This window comes from Coenobita brevimanus, chromosome 110 (assembly GCF_032717465.1).
Source record: "Coenobita brevimanus isolate Jiangsu-jjx chromosome 110, ASM3271746v2, whole genome shotgun sequence".
NCBI lineage: Eukaryota > Metazoa > Arthropoda > Malacostraca > Decapoda > Coenobitidae > Coenobita > Coenobita brevimanus.
The window spans coordinates 50341948-50366893 of NC_137063.1; the positions used below are offsets into that span (position 1 = coordinate 50341948).

The 24946-nt window shown below is 42.6% G+C and overlaps 1 protein-coding gene across 1 annotated transcript in view; it reads left to right on the forward strand.

Moving 5' to 3' along the window:
- Positions 1 to 18158, forward strand: part of LOC145417585 (pteridine reductase 1-like) — an 84266-nt gene extending 66108 nt beyond the window's left edge. Inside the window, exons 2-6 of the mRNA XM_080286290.1 lie at positions 11544 to 11703; positions 12292 to 12514; positions 13061 to 13222; positions 15485 to 15553; positions 17986 to 18158. Coding sequence (XP_080142416.1) covers positions 11544 to 11703; positions 12292 to 12514; positions 13061 to 13222; positions 15485 to 15553; positions 17986 to 18129 — 758 coding nt within the window. The 3' untranslated portion in view covers positions 18130 to 18158. The remainder of the gene's footprint in view (positions 1 to 11543; positions 11704 to 12291; positions 12515 to 13060; positions 13223 to 15484; positions 15554 to 17985) is intronic.
- The last annotated feature ends 6788 nt before the right edge of the window (positions 18159 to 24946 follow it).

Genomic DNA, 24946 nt, shown 5'->3' on the forward strand with positions numbered 1-24946 from the left:
GACAGATACTGAAAGATAGATAGATGTCCCTATTCTCGCACAGGCAGGCACTAACAAAATGATCCGAATCTTTCCTTCCATCTTAGCAATACCTCCTGCAAGCACACTCTGTCCTCAAGGTCTTCCAGTAACCCTGCTCTCATGCACACACCTTACTATGCCCTTTCTACGCTAACCTGATCTAAAATTGCCATCTTACCATCCTGAATTCCTCACCACTCCATCCCTTCATCTCATCCTTGGCTTCATCCTTCACCTCTCCTCCTCCACCTCACTAAAGGGCACACTTCAGATCAGTCTCTCATTCTCCATGCTCTCCACAAGGCCAGGGTATATATTAATAGAGCACTTGTTGATACACTCTCCCCCTCCCCTTCCCCTTCTCACAGACAGAAATAATATAGAGGCAGTGCTCGTTAAGTCAGGGACGAGTTTCAATATATAAAAACTTTCATCAATACGTTTCCACTATACATTAGGGGGAAAGAGGAAATTCATGTTTATACGTATATGTAGCAGCGAGACTCTCCATGCATTTCCTTAGTTATATATATGTCAATTTAACTCTCTCATGGACGGGACAAGTCTAAGATTCAGTTTTAGCTAGAGACAGGTGGATTTATTCAGCTTAGAGTGAGTTACCTGAGTCTGAGAGTGTTAGTACCTTCACATTTACCCCCTTATGGTCAGGACTAATCTGGTGTTCTATTACAGCTAAGACCATACCATTACATTTAGCTAAATTGGGGTTACAGGAGAGGAAAAAATTTAACTTCAGCAAAAGCGAATAACAGTTGCTTGAAAATAGGCGGGAGAATATCACAGCTGGAAATATTCAATAGAGTCGGCTTAGTAGAGCCTGTGGACGCTTGATTTTGGCTCAGCTGGTAAGAAGTGAAGCAAGAAAAGCGAAATCCAAGAACCCATTCCGCTAAGCCTTCTGCGAATACGAAAAGATGGTAATGCTTGAGTAGGAAGGAAAGTACCGGCGGTGATAGTAAGGAAATGATACTGGAATTTCTGACGACGGGTGATTCTCTCTCTCTCTCTCTCTCTCTCTCTCTCTCTCTCTCTCTCTCTCTCTCTCCCTTTCTCTCTCTCTCAATTTTCTCCTGTCATCATTTTCAATTCTCTCATTCGTAAATCTTCTCATTACTTTCCTGTTTCATATTAAACACTGACCAATGCATCACTCTCTCTCTCTCTCTCTCTCTCTCTCTCTCTCTCTCTGCATGTGTGTGTGTGTGAAGATTTAGTGACAAAATTTAGAAAAAGGAAATCATCATTACTCAAGTGTAAATGTATATATATATATATATATATATAATATATATATATATATATATATATATATATATATATATATATATATATATATATATTCTTCAATATCCAACTGACCCACATAGAAAGCATAAACTTTTGATAATTACAAACAGTAGTGAAAAAAATGCTTAGTAAAAACTCAAAATTTGCTATACAGTGAAGATAATAACCCGCAATTACCTGCAGAAATATGGTGTATAATGGCCAAATGATTGCTCAGTAACAGCTGTACTTAAACAACGCCTTAATGACCAGTCAGGAGACAGGACGTGTGTGTTGGCCAATCCCCAGGTTTGGTCCTCCCCCCTTACTGTTTCTTAACCAGCCCGTACCCCACTGATCGGGCTAATGTATGGCCCGGCATGTACTGTATGTGCAGGGAATCTTACGAACGAACGAACGAACGACCAAGCTAGACCGGGCTAATGTATGACCCGGCATGCACTATACTGTAGGTGCAGGGAATCTTACGAACGAACGACCACGCTAGACCTGGCTAATGTATGGTCCGGCATGCACTATAGGTGGGGGAAATCTTCAAACGAACGAGCGACCACGCTAAATCACACAGTTGTTGTACCCAGGTGTATGCAATATAATCAAGAAATAAAGGAGTGATTCGTCTGTAGCGTGGATATTCGGTCGGAAATTATGTGTTTTTGTAGAAGAAATCTTAGGTTAAAACTTCAAACGCCACACATATCACCACTTGAGCACTACTCAGCTATAGGTATGCATGTATTTTAATATTCTTCGTGAACATTATATATATTATGCCACTTAGCGTAAATATTAAATCAGTAAAAGTATTCATGGACCTAAAAGACCCCACTCCATCTTAAGCGTAATTAATGGAAGCTAATGAATTCCTGCCTTCAGTTCCGAGGTCTGGTTGTCAAAAAGGTTTATGTGGTCGTATCAAGTGCTGGATACGTTTTTTTTTTTGTTTTTTTTTAAATAATATCTGGGACTAAAAGCATCTAGCCATGGTTTACCCTCAGCCAGACTGTTATTCGAGACAACTAATAACCTTTTCTTCGTTGCCGTGGATTTTTCTTGCATGTATAAAAATTGCTTGACGCTTGCCCAAGTAAAACACAGGCTTGGTAACTTGAGTCCAAAGGGTTAATTACATGATGAGAGAGAGCGAGAGAGAGAGAGAGGGAGAGAGAGGATCTGCCATTCAACTCTGGACAATGGTAAGACTATTTTTATCCCGTGCACAGAGACTCGCAGCCAGGTAACAACATGCCAACTTTCAAAATGCAAAAAGACCGGGAAGAAAGAGAAGAAAAAAAGGGAAAAACATCAGGAGACCAATTCCGATGATTGACGGTAAATTTTGCGCCGCTGTGAGTAGCTCTGCGGGAATGAGGAGAGGAGGGAAAGGCGTTGAAGAAGAGGGACAAGAAGGAAGAGTAAAGAGGGAATGAGGGAGAGGAGGAAGGAGCAAGTTAAGAGATAGGATAACAAAGAAAAAAGGGAGAAGAGAAATTTAAGGGAATAGGGAAAGTGGATAAGAAGGAAATAGATAACTAGAAACTATATTGATTAGGAAAGATAAGCAGGCGATAACAGATAAAGAGATAAAGGTAATCAGGAGGTAAGATAAGGAGAGGGATTCTCCAGCTAACACCAGACGATTGCATATAATCCCGATATATTCCTTATACGTTTACCATCAGTTTACATTCGCCTAACACTAAACACGCTAATCAGGCTTACAGGGGCTACCTTCAAGGCCTCTGTGCACACCCTCTCATAGCCACCCTTGCATACTCGCACCACCATTAGTTAATTGCTAACCCCGGCTTACCTAGCTGTCTACACTTCTTGTTTACCTGTCTGTTCTAAAAATTACTATTCTATTAATTTAGTATCGGCAAAGGACCGGGAACCGCCCATTTTTGCCTACATATATTCACGAAGATTTCCTTCCCTATCTCCACTGCTGTTCGACGCTTCTCTCTTCTGTCCTGCCTCAAACATTTCCACTACGTCTCTCTCTCTCTCTCTCTCTCTCTCTCTCTCTCTCTCTCTCTCTCTCTCTCTCTCTCTCTCTCTCAATTAGTCAGTCATCGAGAAACACAGGCGACAGGGCAAATATTCCAACATGTGAGATTCCTCCTTTGAAATATTCCTCAGCCTCTCGCTCTTAAGAAGACAGACAGACAGACAGACAGACCAAATACGCAGAATACTTGGAATTATTTGAACATTATTAAGGGAAGTAAAGGTCTTATTTGGCGAGAAGGAGAGAAATCCAGGGAAGGTGTCACTTCTCGCGGTCAAGAGAACTTTATTATTATTATTATTTTTAGTATTATTTGTAGTAATAGCAGTAGTAATAGTAGTAATAATAGTAGTAGTAATAACAGTAGTATTAGTAGTAGTAATAGTAGTTGTAATAGTAATGGTAGTAATACTATAATGATGATGATGATGATGAACAGATGACAGTTTAAAATCAGGCTGGAGTAGAAAAAGTACAGTATAGTGCCGGTAGTGTTCTAGGGGGAAACTTGGACTTGGAAAAAATATTACTTGTCTCACTGACCCTCGCGGTATCCATAGGTCTTCAGTCGCCATCTTTCACTGTGATGTATTTTAATATGATTTTCACGATTGGATTATTATATTTAGTCTCTGGTGGCATAGAGCTGAGAGAGAGAGAGAGAGAGAGAGAGAGAGAGAGAGAGAGAGGCAGCAAAAGAACTCTGCTGAAGCTACCAACTGGACAACTTTCTTCATTAAAGAGAGAGAGTGTGTGAAAAGACAGAGGGCGCTGAGGAAGAATGCACGAGGACAGAGCGAGGACAGGACGAAGACAGGGTAAAGAGCGAGGGACAGGACGAGGACAGGACGAAGACAGGGTACAGAGCGAGGGACAGGACGAGGACAGAGACAAGATCAAGAGATGTCTTGATCTAGGACAGAGAGAAGACAGCGAGGACGGAAGACGAAGGAGACAGGACAGCGTGAAAGACAAGAGAAATAAAATGCTTTGAAAGAACTGGTAAGGAAAGAGAGAGAGAGAGATGGGGGGGAGGCGTACGAAACTAAGGCAGGATAAAGCAAGGAGGGAATGGAAGCAAGTTAAGTGCTGAGCAAGGACAGGGCAGCTTGTGAGAGAATCGTAGTGAAGAGGTTGTGATGCAAGGGCTGTGTGGTTCAATATAACACACACACACACACACACAGTAAGCATCGAAGACCAAAATTCTCTCTCTCTCTCTCTCTCTCTCTCTCTCTCTCTCTCTCTCTCTCTCTCTCTCTCTTTAAAACACTACCTACACCTCACACCGTCATCTCGTAACAACACTAGCGATTTGTATATTTTGGTACATTAATCTTAAATCGTCAATAGTATGTCACGTTCAAGCCACCGAGAGAGAGAGAGAGAGAGAGAGAGAGATCATTTCATCATCATCAACCCTCCTAGTTTTCCCCTACTTTGTTGATTCCTTCATTTCACACTCGTTATTCATATTTTCCTTTAACATTATTTCTTGACGTCTAACATCCACGAGATCCAACTCCGCCTGCATTTTGATATTTTAAAACACATTCCGTTCGATTTTTCTTGTTATATTTCATTTTCAGGCCGCTTAGGGAAAACTGAATCAATATGGAGGTGTTGGATACATCCTTCATATGCTCCGTGACGACCAGGGTGTTGATCCAAGCTACATGGAAAAGTGTAGAGGGAGGAATAGTAAGCTAAAAATTTTATATACTTCGGTTTACCTTGTTTACGTGAGCAGCTGTGACGCAGTGCTGAAGTAGGTCTATGCTGAATGCTGAGGGAAGACAACTGTTAACTACCATCCTCATCTCACACACACACACACACACACACACACAGTCACGCGTGTACTCTGACTCATAGCTTCGAATGGGCTCTGTGAACCATCTTTTCGCCGAAAGATAAACCTCACCTCAATTCCAGTTACTGTACACGTGCTGGGGCCGACCGGATTCCTGGACAAAGTTTGTTTTCCCCTTGTCCCGGTGCACTCAGCAGGCCTGTTGCGTGACGAACCCCAGGGAAAAATTGAGTTTCACAAGAGTAGTACTAGTAGCAGTAGTAGCAGTAGTAGTAGTAGCGGTAGCAGCAGTAGTAGTAGCAGGATGAAGATACGAATAGATTAGACTATGCAAAGTAGGGACAAAAGTTCAATCAGTATTTCATCTGTTCTCTCTCTCCTCTGCTGGCCAATATTCCGAAACTAACAAAGGTTTGGTATGTTATTTTTTTTCTATGTCCATATATGATCCGTCACAGTTGTTGTTGTTGTTATTATTATTATTGTTGTTGTTGTTGCATTCCCAGGCTCATCTGAAGTGTGAACCAGGTGGCCTCACAGGTATAAGCTTTCGACCTTTTTTTCTGAAATAAAACCGGAGAGAGAGAGAAGTTGTGGGGGAGGGAAGGGAATGGCCATAATAGGACAGAGTTAAGACAGCAAGTGACAATGGTATTAGAGAGAGAGAGAGAGAGAGAGAGAGAGAGAGAGAGAGAGAGAGAGAGAGAGAGAGAGAGAGAGAGGAGGAGGAAGGAAGGAAATACACACCCATATACTCAAATCCCAGGAACAGGTGAGACATGAAATCAAGAGCAAATCAATGAGTCACTCTGGTAAAGGGCCTGTTATATAAAACGTTCATTACGAGATCTGATGCTGGAGAGAGAGGCGTTCATGTGGTGGCATCAAGAGGTGGGCGGGTCATTAACCTGGCTCTACCATATATGTGTAGGAAGTACTATATAAATAATCTGTATATATAGATCCTCAAGATAACCAGTATTTAAACATCATTTCTAAGCTATATTTACGCCTTCGTGTGGTGGAATGAGCATACGTGGGCGGCTGAACTGCCTGGTTATACACACATTCCTAAACTACCTCCCTATCCCCATAAAGGAGGATGGTGGACTGCGGAAGGTCAACTTTAGCCTACCATCCACTGGTCCCACGTTTCATATGAGCCTGGGACAACAACAACAACAACAACTACTACTACTACTACTACTACTACTACTAGTACATCACCTCCATCCACTGGGAAATTATATTGTGAAGATCAAAACCAACCTTGCTAATACAGTTCACCATTTGGAGTTGTAATGTGAAGGTTAACATTAACCCTCATATTACAATCCGTTGGCCCCAAGCACGCCAAAGGCTGTGGTTACCAACCATCTACTATTACTATTATTATTTTATTTTATATTTATTGATATAACAGTGTAAATAAAGACATTAAACTACTGGAGTCGCTGGTCTATGCGACTCTCGACCACTGTAGCTTTGTAATCCATATCCGCCAGAGAGACAGGCCTGAGGGCTGATGATCTTGTGCCCCTATTACTACTACTACTATTACTACTACTACTTCTACTACTACTACAAAAAACACTAGAGCATCTGGGATTGATGATCTTATGGTCACTAGGTGTATATGTATTTTTAAGGCAAAAGAATGTAAAGAAAAACGAAAACACATTCAACATGATGACTTCAAAATCTCCAGACATACGGCAACATGAGTTTAAAGTTGCCATTTTAGCATTTTGGTCACATATATGGAGAATTTGCCTGCTACCTAGCGCATTGTTTTATTATATTTGGCTGTATATGCATTGTGTAGAGAGATTTTAGCAATATTGTAAGTATTTTGCAGTTTTGAGACGGGAATATTAATAGTGTCTTCAAAAATAAGCAAATTTATCATACGGCATTGAGTAACCCCAGCTCAGGGTCACACACACACACACACACACACACACACACCTTGAAGTTACAAGCTAACTTAACTGCACACAAACAAATAACAAGCACATACCCCCCACACACACACACGAACAAACACAACCTCCTCCCCCCCCACACACACTAACAGACGTAATTTACACACACGTGAACAGCCGATGGTTTTACACACACACATACACACACACACACACACACACACTCACACACACACACACACACACACACACTCACACACACACACACACACACACACACACACACACACACTTTCTCCTCAGTTATCGGTAGGGTAGGCAGTTCAGTCGTGCGACGGACGAACTTCGAGTTACGTATAGGAGGGATGGCGTCTGCATCCAACCAAAACGATCAGGGTGGGTGAAATTAGTATTTTTCCAGGGTGTCTTAAGCACTTCGAGAGAGAACCATTTTCTTTATTAGGCACGTCTCAAGACGATTTTCTTTAGCCTAGGATGGATTAGGGGAACATGGAGGGTTTAATACAACCTTCATTAACCCCTACAAGTGGCGTACCCAGGGAGGGGGGCCACCTGGACCGGCCCCCCCCCCTTAGCTTTCTGGGTCCTTGAAAAATCTATAATTTATTTCAATAACAGCAAAACATGAAAAAACTGGCAAATCCCCCCCCTTAGAAAATTCTTGGGTGCGCCCCTGACCCTTATTATAACTTCTAGTACCGGTACTACTACTACCACTACTACTACTACCATCACCACCACCACAACTACAACTGCAATTGCTACTACTACTACTACTACTACTGAAACTATTATTACTACTACCACTTCTACTACTACAACTCTTACAACTACTAATGCTACTACTGCTGCTGCTGCTGCTACCAGACTCAATAAAATCTTCTAGAGGAAGCGAGAGACCTTGGCAAGAATATGATCAATAAAGAACGTTACCGAAGGGGTTAAAGTCACTCTGTGCCTTCACGTGGTGGCACCGATAAGACGGGTAGGGTGGGTGGGTTTCGCTGCCTGGTCATACAATCGTCCCTCGGTTCCCTTCTTAAACCCCCAAAAGGAGAATGGTGGGCTGAAGGCGAAGGATAACTTCAGCCTGCAGCCCACTAGGTTTACTTTCAGACGAGGCTAGGGTTGCAGCTACTACTATTACTGTTACTACTGCTACTACTACTACTACTACTACCGCTACTACAACTACTACTACTACTACTACTACAGCTATACTTCCTGCACTATTACTACTACTACTAATACCACTACTACTGTTATTATAACTACTACTACTACTAGTAGTAGTAGTAATAATAATAATAATACTACAACTACAACTACTCTTACTATCAGACGATTTTATTCAGTTCAGGAAATATCTCTCGCCTTGATACATCCTTCTACCCAAAAAACAGATATTGAGTCTCTTATTATTTACATATTACGTAACTGTCGTTCATTCACCTTGACTTGGCCAAGACTTTCTTCCTCTTGCAGCTTTTACCCTTTGCGCAAGTGCGGAATAAGATAACACTACGGTTCTACATCCTTTCCACTGCACTTCTTCATGACTAGCATCATAATTATGTTATTGTTATTCTCTAGGTACATGTCAGCATTGAAGATGGAGAGGTGGCATTATTACGTCTAATTAAAATGAAGTATAGAACGAATAATTATGCAAGTAATAATAATAAAAATAATGATAATAATAATAATAAAAATAATAATAATAATAAAAATAAAAATAATAATGTAGTAGTAGTAGTAACAGTAGCAGTAGTAGTAGTAGTAATCACAATCAGACGAGGAAGAAGTACACATGCTAAAGATCAGCATTTACCCCACAAAACACAGCTGAGGCATCCAAATATCATACAATTTTGTGAACAACGGCTCTATCACGCACACGATTTTGCCACAACGTATAGAACATAACCTGCAGCAATCCGTGCGTGTGTGTAATGGATGAGTGAGAAACAGCAGCATCCAGCAGCACCTGTATTTGACTAGACGTATTGAATATTATCTGACTTTTGCTCTACATCCATTTTTATATCAGTGTTACCAAACGTAGGGTATTTCACGCCTATGTTTGTGTGTCTGAGTATTTGTTTGGGTGTGTGTGTGCGGGGTGTGTACTGTAGTCCGTGTGCGTGTGCTTGTCCGTCTGTATCTGTGTGTGTGTGTGTGTGTGTGTGTGTGTGTGTGTGTGTGTGTGTGTGTGTGTGTGTGTGTGTGTGCCTATGAGTGGGCTGTCTGTGTGTATATTCTGCTTCCATATAGCATACACACCCACACTGGATGCACAAGCCAAAATTCATCAATACATTTTCAAAGTTAATTGTGGAGATGGATGACGACAGCCATTAGGTCAGAAAAAAAGAATCTTGAACATTTCTTCATAATTTTGGAGCTGTCATGTATTCGAGTATATTTCTCAAGACCTCATGTTACCGTTCATTTCTTTCATATTCATCGCTATTAACTTAGATATAGTACTGAAGAGGGATGCCTTCAGGTGGTGGCGCTGATATAACTGGTCGGATGCACTGCCTGGGTATGCAAGCGTCCCTCATCTACCTCCCTTACCCCGAGAGAAGGTTGGTGAACTGCATCATGGTGACTGAAGCCTGCAGTCCACCGGGTTCACGTTTCAGATGAGACTGGGGCCACAACAGCTTGGACTTGATACCGGTAGAGAGAGAGAGAGAGAGAGAGAGGAGGGGGAGAAAAGGAGATATGTAAAATATGCAAAATAAATCGTTAAGGAACAAGTGCTAACAAATCTCTTATGCCTCCTAGAATACGTTTCGCGACATGAACTCTACGTCGCGAAACGTATTCACACGAAACGTTATGCACACATCGAGTTGCATTCTGACTAGCGTAGTCTTCGTATGATGCTCGCTCTCTCTCTCTCTCTCTCTCTCTCTCTCTCTCTCTGCCTTTGTACAGAGACGCGAAAAAGTTCTTTGTACTATGGCACGAGAAACGTTGACGGATTAGGCCCCGTCACGGCTACACGAACGCAGTGCTATGAGAAACGTTTTTGTTGTCTATTCCCTCATTCCGGTGCCGGTGAGAGACGCCTTCACGCGGTGGCACCGATATTACGGGGCTGTGGAACTGTCTGGTTATACAAACGTCCCTCGGCTTCTTCACACTCGCCCGGAAGGAGGATGGGGAAGTGAAAATGAAGATCAACTTACCCCTGCAGTCCACCGAATTCAAGCTTCAGATGAACCCAGGATTACTACTACTACTACCACCACTTCTATCACTAATAATAATAATACGACTACTACTGCTGCTACTACTACTACTATAACTAGCCTACTGTACATTTCCTCATTCCGCTGTGCCTTTACTATCGTTACTGCTTCCAGAGACACTTTTATTTGGCTCTGAATTTAGTATTCGAAATGGATGGGTTTGATACTGCCTTGTTTTCCCTTCACCGCTAAAGGTCTTTCCTAAGGTGATTAAAATCGTCTGGAGGCAGCTAGAATAAAATTTAAAAAATCATCTGACAGATAGATTGATGGAAGGCAGATAAATGTATAGATAGACAGATAAATAAAGGGATACATAGATAGACTGATAGATAGGCAGATAGACAGATAGGTAAACTGTGACTAATAAGATACTATCAGACGTTTCCATTAAGCATAGAAGAGAATTTCCCGACGGGGGGGGGGGAAGGACTGCTAGTTTTTTTTTAACAAAATTTCTGTAGGTACCATGAATAAACTAGAAAAAAAAAAAGTATGTCACCGGATTCACGTTCCTTCTGACGTAGGTTAAATCATGACGTCATTTCCGGTCCATTTCATAACACCTGGTGGGATGCTGCAATCGTATTCACAAACTTTCTTGTAAATTTTCTGTGTAGGTGTGTATATGAATGTTGATTTACAATTTAAGCTTCGCTCGTGCAGTCACTTCACAGAGAGAGAGAGAGAGAGAGAGAGAGACCAAGTATAATGACCTAAAAAACACGAAAGGGACTCGTTTATCGTAAAAACTAGCCAAGATCCTTCATGAATATTTCCCTGGGCGTTTCCTTACTCTGTCTCTAACGTTTTCTGTGCATCAGTTTTATCTCACGAGGCCAAACGTTTAAGAGTAGTATCTTTACGTATTCTGAGATGGTTTGGCCATGTGGAGAGGATGGAGAATGAGAGACTGACTAGAAGAGTGTATGTAAGTGAGACGGAGAGGGAGAGGAGGAGAGGGAAACCAAGAATGAGATGGAGGGATGGAGTGGAGAGATATATGAAGGAGAGGGTGTAAGTTGGACGGAGGACGATTTGTCTGTGGCCACCCCTTACGGGAATAAGGCGTCTGCTTCAGGATTTATAGAAGGTAGATGAGGGTGTGGGCGTGTTGGAGAGAGAGAGAGAGAGAGAGAGAGAGAATCTAACTAACTACCCCTCCCCCATCCCCACTACAGAAGGTGGGTGGGGGTGTGGACGCGTTGCATTGGTGACGGGGGCAGGTGTGCGGCTGGGTAGGAAAATCGCATCCGCCCTCCATCGACAGGGGTACAAGGTCGTCCTGCACTGCTGCGCCTCCATCACCAAAACGCAGGAGTTGGCGCAAGAGCTTAACACGTGAGTCCAGGCATCGCAGTACAGTTCAGTTAAGGCCCGGCGGTGTCTTTTGTGATGTGGGGGGCAGCTCAGTTTTCTGGTATGGGTGTGGGTATGGGACCAGGAAAAAAATAAATGATGTAAGATTGACATTACCTACCCTGACTGAGTCAACCCCACAACAAGCAAGAGATATCCTGGAGGAGTGGCAGAGGAGCATTATATGTATGGAACATCAATTATATTCACCATTCCAGGTCACTTCCAGACAGCACCCACGTGGTATACGAAGACCTTAGCGCGGACGTGGTAACGTAAATGTGGTTATATACTGCAGTTACTCTAACTTGGCCTAAAATTACCATCTGTCTGTTTTGACTGCTAACTTGTAAGATTAGATTCATATTAGAATATGCCAATAATCATTACACAGTTATATGGAAAAGATGTTGAGCTGTTTTATTGTCTTGTTCTGCCACTGAGCTACTTCAAATAAGCTGCGAAAATACAAAAATTTGGTTCAAGTTAAGGTAAAAATAATATAACTCCTTCCTATGTGGCACAACTTTTTCATATCCCTTCACACATCGGTGTGAACCCCTCCTCCAGAACCCGAAAAGATAGCGCCCACATGGTACAAGTGGACCTGAGTAAGGACGTGGTGACAGGGACAGCGAGACTCATCGAGGAAACAGTAGGGTGTTGGGGTCGCCTGGATTTGCTCGTCAACAATGCTGCGTGTTTCTTTGCTACGCCAATTTTAGAAGCCACCAGTGACCAGTGGGACGCCATCATGAACCTCAACGCTAAGGCACCGTATTTTCTTATGCAAGTTAGTAAGGTCTGGCTGCTGGTACTGTCTCTAAACTTGGCATTATTCATCTCCTGGCACCATTTGTCTCCTGAATTATCCTTTTCCCTGTACCAACACCCCAGTGAGATGCCGTCATGGAACTCAATGCAAAGGCTCCTTATATTCTTACGCAGGGTGGCAGACTACTGTCTACTTCCTAATAAGTGTATTCCCTTACATCTGTACTCCCGTGCATCATAATTAACCATATTGTACATTTACTAATATACACCTTCACCAACCATCTTCATCAACCACCACCCTCAAATGTCATCAATCAGTTATCTTCGTCAGCCCTGTCTGATGCTGGAGAGGGACGCCTTCATGTGGTGGCAGTGATATGACTGGGTGGCTCTGCTCCGTAGTTATACAAGAATCCATCAAGTCCCTCCCTATCCCCCCAAAGCAGGATGGTGGGCAACAGAAGAGGGTAACCTGCCCTGCAGTCTACTAGGTTCACATTCAGATATGCCAGAGGTTGCAGCTACTACTACCGCTACTACTGTCAACCGCATCTCTCCTCAGGCTGCAGCTCCCCACCTAACCTGTTCAGAGGGATCTGTGGTGAACATAACTGACATCCAGGGTGAACGTCCTTACATCGGCAAAAGCCTTAACATCTACTGCATGAGCAAAGCGGCACTAATCATGGCCACTAAGAGCCTCGCCCTTGAACTTGCTCCTAAGGTAAAAACAATAAGAAGGAAAAACAGTTTATCTACTGCATATATAGCCAGACACCTTAGTCCCGTAAGTGGTGGCCACATTCAAATCTCCTCCATATCGCCCTGTCCTTCACCATTTGGCTACCATCCCTCCAACTCTCACACCCCACTCATATATCTTCCCAGTCCTCCCCTCTATCTCTGTTCTCTGTTACAGTTCATTCTCGGTCTTCTCCTTCCCCATCTCTCCCTCCACTTCTCTCACATACACCGTCTAGTCATTTCCTCACTTTCCATCCATTCCACATGGCCAAACCATCTCAGAGTATTGTCTTCTCTTAATATTTTCAGACACATTCACATCAACACCACAACGTCCCTTCACTTCCTCGCTTGTCAGTCTTTCTCTCATGCAACCGCACAGACGCTTAGATAATGAAACATCCGACCCCTACAGTTGGTCTAAGGGCCGACCATTTGACTTTGCCCTTTGATCTTGGCCTTCGACAGACTGCTCTCAAAATTTAACTATATTTCATGTTTGCCTCCATCGTAATCCCTTTACAAACTGTGGTCCAGATTAGATCACCAGTTTTTGAGTTGACCTGGCTCTGCGACCTTCATCTTTGACATACTGTCGGCAAAATCGAGTTTCTTCATCCAAAGTTGGTCCAAGTCGAATAAAAGCTGTTTGAGTTGTAGTGTCGAAATCTGACCTTGCCTTGTCACTTTGACCTTTGACTAATTGTTATTAAAATTGAATCACCTCGTTCTTACCTTACCCTCAGTCGTTCCGTCAAGTCTACTCTGTAATCGACACGTGACTCTGACTTAAAATGCAAATCCCTTCTCCAGTTCTAGGCACAAACAGGTAAGGATGAAATAGCATCAGCCTACGAAAAGCAGTAAGAGAAGAGAATGAGGTTGGGTAGAGGGCGAGGGAAGGATAAGTAATAGAGGAGGATTAGGTGGAGTAAGGGGAGGGTAAGGTGGGGGTGTATGGTGAGGGGGTATGAATATCTGAATAAATAGTAAATAAATAAATAAATAAGATAATGCCCTCTGTGTGGGAGTGCTGAATCATGGAGAATGGATGGGGGGAGATGCTGAGTCACTGAGGGTAAGGGGATGGAGGGGGTGAGGAGGGGTGCAGAGTCAAGGTGAGGGGTGAAGGACAGAGAGAGAGAGAGTGAGATTAAGATGCAATAGCCAAAATAAATCGCTAAAGAATAGGTGTTAAGAAGAACTGATCCACCGAGAATACTACCGAAAGTTTTTTTTTTTTTTTTTTTGGGGGGGAGGGGAAATGGGACCCCTGGTTACACCTCTTCCCTACCTATTTATTTTTGCAAGAGAATACTGAGATCTAATGAGAAGAATAAATCGCTACAGAAGAGGTGTTAAAACTTGAGTTATTTTACCCAATTCGTAGTGCTGGAGAGGGGTGCCTTCGCGTGGTGGCACCGGTATAACAAGGCGGCTCAAGTGCCTAGGTATGCAAACGTCCCTCAGTTGCTTCCCTATCCACTGAAAGGAGGAAGGTGGATTGAAGGAGAAGCCTGCAGTCCACCGGGTTCACATTTCAGTTGAACCTACACCACCCCCACCACCACCAACAACAACAACAACCACAACTACAAACACTTCCACTATACTACTACTACTACTACTACCACTACTAGTACTACTGCTCGTGACACAGTCGATAGATATGAATCCTATAGCTTTCTTCGTCCTGAAAATACATACTAAGGGCGTCTTTTATTTTTTTATATTTCCATGTTCAAAAATAGTCCTTGTGTTGCTTCTTGACTTGCTTCCTTTTTTTTTTTTTTTCTATTACTTAAAAATAATGCTTACCATTTTTTTATTTGTGTTCTTTTCCTGTTTTTATTTTTCATCACTTCTACCCGTTCTGAGAAAGATATCATAATTTCTTATCTTCTTTTCAACCCACTGAATTTGCTGACGTCCTTTTTAGTTTTTTTCTAATTACTCCCAAACTAATTTTGTTTAGTATAAGGGAGACTTATTTTCGTAAATGGTTTAGTGAAAGATACATCTCACCTACCATGTTCGAAAAGTCTCACCTCAGCTCAATAATTTTAATAATAATAATAATAATAATGTCATATAATATAATAATGATAATAGTAATAATAATATATTAATAAAAATAATAATAATAATAATAATAATAATAATCCTCCGAACGTAGCAATAATAAAAAGCAAAAAGACCACTGGATTCATAGGGTTAGCTGATTCGCCGTTCTTCTGTTTAGGTGCGTGTGAATTACGTGCATCCCGGGGCAGCAATGTGGCCGGAGGATATGGAAACGGAAGCCAGAAAGGTAATCTCTCTCTCTCTCTCTCTCTCTCTCTCTCTCTCTCTCTCATTTATTTTGCCTTTCCAGTCTCCGGGTGTACTGTTTCTCACTGTTGTTATGTCAGGCAGTGAAGAAGGATTTGTCCACAAATTGGCGCAGTGAAACCGAGTGTCTTTCCTCAAAATTTTATCTTAGCCTACTTGATCGGTCAATTTTGTGTCAGCTTAGGTCCGATTAAGGTGTTATAATGACGAGGCCCTTGGACGCCGTTTCCAGTACGTACAATGATGTCTTTATGTTGTTCTCTTGAAGATATCAGACGATTTCCTTCAGCTTAGGAGAGATTTTACACTGAATGGGTTAGATAAAGTGCTTCAGTAGTACAGTACAGAGGTACACAGAGCTACATATAGCTGCACAGACCTTACGGTCCCTATGAGGTGGCCTGGCCTTGATGCTAACACTTTAGCCTAGTCACAGAAGTAGTGGAAAAGGATAGTACAAGTACAGCGTTGCAGCAATATAGTGTCTCAGAAGCAGTGGCGTCACCAGGGGGGGGGGGGCTAGGGGGGACTTAGCCCCTTCAAATCAAGGACTCAGCCCCCCGAAAATTGCAGCCCCCCAAAATAATAATAATAAAAAATCACCAGCTTACATAGTATGCTTGCAGCTCGGCATTGACCCACCTAGCTTTCCCCCAACCCCCTACCGCCAATCCACTTTTATTCGTGCATCCATATTTGTTTAATACAATATTATTTATAGCTATATAATGTGATAAGTTATTCACAATTTACGTAAACCTATGACTCAGATCATAATAGTTAGTTTCCCATATACTTTTTCCAAGCTTGGTTTTCTTGCAAATATATTTATTGCACAAAGAATGCAAGATTGTATTACATTTATCAGACTTATTATATATTTACAATATATAATATGGTATATATTAATCACGGAGCTTTACAATTGGATTATGCAGTCTAAAATATCTGATCTATGCAATTTTTCACAAATTCGAATGTTCAGAGTATGGGAACTCGGAATGTTTGTTTACATTGAGAAGTGTCTGTGAACTGTGGCTAAATCCTGTGTTGTTTTCGGTTGTATTTGAATGTATTGGTTTCAGTGGCTGTATAGACGTTACTACGTTCCGGTATATTGCTACCCACCTCACGTTATCTGTTCATTTTTGTTTTTACATATATGAGATCTAGCCTATACCCTATACAAAGAGTCAGCAGTACTTGGTTCAGTTGACACTCGACTGTCAGAACTGAATGTCATTTCCCTTTTATAGGCTATTCTACATTAATACATTTGCGGATATCAGCCAGCAGCCACTCAAGTGATGAAAAGGTCATTTAAAAATCCTCAGGGACAGGGTGACATAAGGAAATTCTTTCGCACCTCCAAAGATGACTCAGATGAATGCTAAGAAAAAGTGGCTATTATTGGGAATGAGGTGCCAGAAGCAACCCCAGATAACCCCAAAGCTGAACCCATTCAGACATGTGTAAGTAGCCCTATATCAAACTATTTCAGTAGTCATTTTATGAAGCTTAGGCCAGGATTTTTTTTATTGATTTATTTTTAAATTGACTAGGCCTAGGCTATTTCTCATTGTTGCAAATATATTGTCCTAAACGTACAGAGTGGGAAAGTAGGCTAAAACTCTCTCTCTCTCTCTCTCTCTCTCTCTCTCTCTCTCTCTCTCATATATATATATTATATTTTCTCATTATTTTTTTAGCCCCCGCTAAACCTTGATATACCTGGTGAAGAACCGGCACGAGATCTATTTTTAATTTTTGTTTTTTTGTGAATGGCTTTGTTTTCCTATCACAGTACCGGTAATGGAAGATAAATCTTGGCAATTATATCTATATACATTGAATAAAGAGCTTCTTTGAAGTATCAAATTTAATATGGTAAGACTAAGAAACCGTTATGATACCACATAATACTAGCAGTTGAAGAAAAACTATTATCTGCAAAAAAGCTTTATACAATTACCTTGTACACATCATAAGGCTTACTGATACCTGGTATTAGGCCCATCAATATTCATGTGTCCTATAAGTTTCTTATTAATAGCCTGTGAGACCTTATTTTACTTTTTCTTCATCTATAGGCCTCAAAAATGCCCCTAAAACTGCTCAATTTCCGAAAAATTTTCCGGGGGGGCTTACAGCGCCCCCCCCGTACCCCCCAGCTGCATAGGGTCGCTTCGCTCCCCCCCCCCTTCTACCTACATCAGGGCTACAGCCCCCCCAAAATCTGACCCCTGCTGACGCCACTGCTCAGAAGTACAGTGTTTCAAGATTGGTTACAGAACGATAAAGTGTTTCAGAAGTAAAATGCATCAGGATTGATTACAGTACAATACTGTGCTTCAAAGGTGCAGTGTTTCAAGACTAATTACAGTACGGTGTTTCAGAAGTACAGTATTTCAGGAATGGCTATCGAAGACCCCGCTAGGTGTGGTGGGCAGCGGAGATGAAGTCGCGGAGGCTGTGGTGTTCCTTGCCTCCCCGTCAGCCAGCTATATGACCGGTTCTGGTATATCCGTGTGTGGCGGCCGGAGCATTCACCTATAGTGCTGTTTACGAGCCGTATCACAGCTGGTTTCGCCTGATTATTGTCGCAGGTTACAGTGCATTCTCACCCCACCTCTACTGCAGTGCCACAACTTTTAATCCCACTCATAGTATAGGTACCGTCAGGCAACTTGTATTTGAAGTCCCACCCCTCCTCACCCACTCAACGGTCGGTGGGCGAGGAGGGGCGGGGCTTATAAGTCAAGTTGCCTGGCGCAGGGAATAGAATGTACGTACAGGGTGGCTCAAATACAACCCTTCTCTTCCACTCCGCTGGGCGATATCTCATGCGTTCATGGGGACGATTCGGTCACTGGTATTATTATGTACCCTGAATCATGTATTCATTTCCTACTCCCAGTGCCACGTAACAGCCATGCCTACGTTTCAGTATCTGCCTCGCATCATTTTATTTGTCTCCTGCCAGATTCCACAGCCTCGCCTACATTTCAGTATCTACCTTCCATCATTTACTCATTTCCTACTCCAAATGCCACAGCCAAGCCCATATTAGCCACCTGAGCCGTCCGCCCTACACGTAAGGTACTGCCATATGAGTTTCTAGTGGAGAGCTGTTTATGGTCTTCCCTGCGTATGGTTTCCAGGGAGGTGATTTCCGTGCTGTGTACAATATTTGTGCTTTTTCTTATCCAGGAAATTCCATGTTAGGTTAAGTTTGTTTCGTTGGTATCAGGTTAGGTTAGTTGGTAAATTAGTTAGCTTTAATCTGTTAGTGTAAATTGACTTAGTAAAAAATAGTACAGGTAACGGATATCTGCATTTTGGAATTTTATACACAAACTTCAGTGGACAATTTCAGAGCTAACTATGAGTAAAAAAAAAAAAAAAGAAAAGTATCAACTTATGTCTCTCAACCACTACAGAGATACAGGTGGCAGATGGCCTTGTGGGCAAATGACGAGGGAAACCATTATCGCTCATATGCTCATCAGTAAGTATAGGTCCCCCGGTGGGTAAGAGTTAGACGTATATTGATAATGGCACTTTTACCTTACAATCAGCCCTAGAATCACACGAATTTAGTGCATCAAGTTCCTGAATACCCTTTACATGTAGGACTGCAGTTTTTTGCCCCAGAATCTCGGGCCGAAGCTTATGCCGTGCTACAGTCTGAGAAACATTTTTATTGGTGGCTGGTTTGTGTCCATTTCCTCTATATAGATTGTATTTCTGTCGTCTTGTGTTGATGTATTTTCCATCGGTGTTCAAATCTGTTTATATATTCATGTTGTGCTTATGCTTTATCGATTTATTACAGACGTGTATGTCAGTACTGTGTTGTTCATGAAATGTACTCGTATGGTATGACAATAAAATGTTCAATGTTCCTTACAGTTTTCCTTTATGAATATAGACAACACTGCAGCAGGGATCTCTCTCTCTCTCTCTCTCTCTCTCTCTCTCTCTCTCTCTGAACTGGAGGAAATAGATGTAGCGTTCATTTACATGACGTCGTGGTAAACATGAAGTCCTTGGCCAGTCTGTCTTCCTTTATGACGCTATCATGCATTATACATTCCCGTGAGCATGAGGCATATCGTTTTTTTCCTTTCTTTCTTTCTTTCTTTGTGTGTGTGTGTGTGTGTGTGTGTGTGTGTGTGTGTGTGTGTGTGTGTGTGTGTGTGTGTGTGTGTGTGTGTGTGTGTGTGGATACGTTTGCTTACATGATTCATGCTTCTTGCTTGTGGTGTTTTGTGACATGGTTTACCTTGGTTTTACAGCCCCTATGGTTTGTATCATGGGCTGACTCAAGTAAATTATACCCTTGTGGGTGTATGATACGTATGATCAAAACAAACACGTATACTCGTGCATAACTGTATTATTATATGTAGGCCGTTTATTTCCTAATGTATACACTTTAATAATGAATTATCGTTTTATAACACTGATTATTCTTAGCCGGTGATATTGTAACATGTTCTTTTATTATTTTGGAATTATATGAACATGTAAATTACTTAGAAGAGGTTTTGCTAACTGACCAACTCGACACTCTTTGTGTGCCGAACACAAGGGCGCTTACACCTGACTGTCGATGAAACTGTATATTGTTTGTTAATACGTCACTGCACGAAGAACAATGGGATTTGAATATTTTATGCTGGTCACAGTCACAGATGGCACGTACACCGTTTATAGAACAGGTCCACACAACGTAACACACATGCTGGAGAACTGCACAGCACATGCCACACAAACACCCAGGCAAAGAGGCTCACACATCATAACACACATGCTGGAGAACTACACAGCCCATGCCACACAAGACCTAGGCAAAATGGTGTAAGGAACCTATGGGACGACCCCACAATGGCAGTCTTGCCTGCGGTCGGCGGGTCTGCTCTGCCAGGCGGACCGGAGTTAAACAACAGAAACAACAACTGATGGCATATTCTTTATTATGTGTCTTTATATTTTTTTTTTATCACCAGATGGTTTACTTAAAGGAAGTATCCGAATTGAAGAGTTAGATAAAGACGTCAACATCGCTTTTACCATTACTGGACTCTTCCTTAGCTGGGTCAGATCGCCTACAGAGACACAGAGACAGAGACAGACAGTGACGAGGGACCAAAAAGAAAGAAAAATGACTTCGGAGACAGCGTATGACATTTTCTTTGGCGATTTATTATGCACATTACACCACAACCCATGTATGATAATGACACAACTTATGAGGACATTAAAATCATGTAAGTAAACTTCCAAGAGAATATTAAGATGTATGATAATAACATAAATTTTGAGGGCATTAAAATCATATAAAGAAACATACAAGGGAATATTAAGATGTAATAACGCAAAACAAATCGCTAAAGAAGAGGTGCTTCGAAGCCTCTCGTGTGCCGTCTAAAACAGCGTCCAGACTTACATGCATGAAGCCAGCGTTATCTCCATCGTGTAAGCTAATTCGCCCTAACACAATAACAGCCGACACCAGCCACACTCCCAGCATCCCACCCTTCAGGATATTACAACCAAGCCACATTCTGGACAGCTTGTGGGGTGGGGTTGAGGTGGGGTTTGGGTGGGCTGGGGTGGTGAGATGGAGAAGGGTTGGGTGGGTGGGGAGGCAGTTGGATGAGAAAGGGATGGGTAAGGGTGAGGTGCAGAGGGGTTGGGTTGGGTGATGACGCAGTGAGGTGAGGAGGGGATGGGTGAGGGTGGGATGGGTGAGGATTGAGTTAGGATGTGTGGAGGTGGAGTAGGATGGAATTAGGGTGAAGAGGGCTGGGGAAGGGTGAAAAGGAGTTAGAATGGGTGAGGGCAGAAAAGAGTGATGGGTGGATAAAGGTGTAGAGGGATGAAATTCATGTGTAAGGGTATGGTTAGGGGTGGAGAGGGGTGAGAGTGGAGAGAGGACTGGTTAGAGTGAGAATGGGATGGTTTGATAGTGGGGTTGGTAGTGGGTGTAGGTGGAGAGAGGTGAGTAAGTATGGGAGACGGTGGAGAGGATGTGGTAATGTAGACTTGAATAAGTATGGGAGACAGTGGAGACGATGTGGTAATGTAGACGTGAATAAGTATGGGAGACGGTGGACGCGATGTGGTAGAGTTACCATGCAGGGAGGGGGTGTGGCGGCGGGGAGAAAAATGCAGAAGGGTGGGGCTAGGGTGGAGAGAAGTGGAGTTAGGGTGGAGAAGGGTGAGGTGAAGGTGGAGAGGTGGTGGTGTGGGGTGTGGTGGGGTTGTGCTGGAGAGTTAAGCGGTGGCGGCACTAACTATCCACCACAAGTTACACCTTAAGTGGATTAGCGATGCAGGTGCGATATGGCGGAGGCGTGCCCAGGTTGATTACATTATGGTCAGGAGCTGCTTCGACTGCAATTAACTCCCTCAATGTCGGGGCAGCTCTAGTATTTTATTCCACAATGCTAGCCGATGTTAGTCAGCCGAGATTGAGCATAAGAGTCTGAGAGTGTTAGTCCTGACACCTTTGACTCTTTCAATCGTGAAGAGAAGTGTTACTTTTCCAAATCAACATCAGACGATTTTATGCAGCTGAGAGTGAGCCACAGGGACCTGAGTCTGAACAGCGTGCACCTACCAATTCTCCTGACCCAGAATCAGTCCTTGCTGCAGGCAGATATTTAATAGAGTGCACCAGTATGTCCTTCCATGTGAACCTATATCAAGGCTCCCTCAGTGACATATAGAGACTCCCTCATAAACACAGCCACTCCAACGCAGTTTTCACGTGCACTCCTCATTCTGTGCTCCAAAACCCTTCCACGACTATGCTCGGGCTTGAATAGTTGGTGGGGGTGGGTTCCTTCCCCAGGGATAGAAAATGGCTCTCCTCAACCCTACGAATTTGTCTTTCAGAATCCGTAATGAACGATTAGAACTTGCATTGTGGATCTGCCTGCCAATATCAGTCGCGTGAGAGTCGGGCGTTAACTACATACATACATACGTACCCATACATACAGGTTATGGGGGAGGCACTTGTACCCTATTCATTATAATTAGGTGAAAAAAATATGCCATCCCTCCATCTTGAGTGTTGAGGTGTAACAAGAGAGTAACACTAGAATACGATGCTAGTCACGAAAAAGTACTGTGGCGAGAGTATCTGAGCAGTAGTATTATATTATTCTGTCACTGAGCTACGGGAAATAGGGAGTAAGAGGACGAAAATCTCCGTCTATAATCAAGATAAATGTAGTATAGTTTTGTAGCCACATATGCTTACTAATTTGTAGGACAGTTAGTAAGCATATGTGAATAATTCTTTATTCTTATTATCGGATGGCACTATAAGGTACCTCTATATGGTAGTGTTAATGACGTTGTAGCTGCATGCCACTAAAGCTAAGATGGCCTACCAGACTATCACTATAGCTGGGGTGAAACTATAACTGGAATGGCACTATAGCGTGGCACTATTGCTGGGGTGAAACTACAGGTATAACTGGGATGACAATATAGAATGACACTATAACTGGGATGAACCTATAGCTGGGGTGCCACTATCGAGTGACACTATAGCTGAGGTGAAACTATAGCTAGGGTGGCAATATAGGCTGGCACTATGGCTGAGGTGGCACTATAGCTGAGGTGGCACTATACCTGGGGTGAAACTGTAGAGTGCAATTAAATGTGGCACTGAAGGCAGGTGTAGAAGTGGGGTGACAGTACAGTTGAGACCCCACTATTGATGGCACTATACATTACACTGTATAAAGCACCATTGATGACACTATAGATGGCATTAAAATCTCGCTATACAAGACACTGTTAATGGCACTATAGATGGCACTAAAAACTACGCTATAGAAGATATTATTGATGGCACTATAATTGACACTATAAATTACAGTACAATAATTAGCATGGCAGATGGCACTATAGGTGACACCATAAATTGCACGATCAATACCACTGTAAAAGACACTATACATGGCACTGTAATGGCACTATAGGAGTATGCTGCGGCCGCCACTCACGGTAATGTCACTGCCGGTCATATAGCTGGCGGAGGGGGAGGCAAGGAACACCACTGCTTCTGCGACTTCATCCCCGCTACCGACAACACCGAGAGGCGTCTTCGATATCCTGTCCTGAAATATTGTGCTTTGGCAATATTGTGCGCCTCAATAAAGAAAACAGTAACAACAATAACATCAATAATAATAATAACGACTACAACAACAATAATAATAATAATATCATATACGCTTCAGTATCAAGGGTGGCCAAAAAAAAATCGCCTCCATGTCACAGTGCCCTCCTCCACTTGGCTGCCTTCCCTCCAACACCTTCCTCTCCCCACATCTCTCTCCACTCCATCCCTCCATTTCACCCACGTTCTCCACCTCCACTTTACTCACGCTTAATTACTGCAGTCCAATGAATATTTATAACTGAATGAATATACCTACTGTAAATACGAATCCTGTTTTCTCACCTGCTTGCCCTCCTCACTCATACCTTCTGGCCACATCGCTGCCCCAGGGTTCACTTAGTTGGCACGAACCTGCACATGAACAAGTTATCAGGGAGAATATGATAACAGGATGAGGAAGTATATGGCAAAATTATTAGGGAGAATATGATGGGAGGATGAGGTAGTATATGGTATAAGTTATTAGAGAGTAAGTGATGAGAGGATGAGGTAGTATGTGGTTTAAGTTATTAGAAAGCGTATGAAGAATGGATGAGCTTCTTCCTCTTCCCTAAACAGTCTTTCTCTACAGTGTACCATACGAGAGACCGACGGCGACGACGACGACGATGATGATAATGGCTGTGGCGGTGGTGGTGGTGGTGGTGATGGTGGTAATTAATGACGATGAAGGTGGTGGTAATGGTGGTGGTAGTGGTGGTGGATGTAGCAACGATAAGCATAACGACGATGGTGATGATGATGATGATGATAAAAATGATGATGATGATAAAAATGAAGATGATGATGATACCTTAGGAGCAAGGTCGAGGACGAGACACTTGGTAGCCATGATGAGAGTCGCTTTGCTGATGGCGTATAAGGAGTAGGGCGGGTTCGGACGTTCCCCCGCGATGTCCGCCACGTTAACCACCAGACCACCAGAGCGAGTCAGGAGGGGTAACGAAGCTGTACTCAAGCAGTGATGAGAGATAAGGAAAAGGGGATGCAGAGACATAGAGAAGAAGGAAGGCAGAGAAAAAGAAGAGAGAATGCAGAGACAGAGAAGAAAGAAGGTAGAGAAAGAGAAGAGATAAGGAAGTGGAAATACAGAGGGAGACAGAGAAGAGGGAAAGCATACCAAAAGAAGAGAGAGAAAAGAAGATGGAATGCAGAGACAGAGAA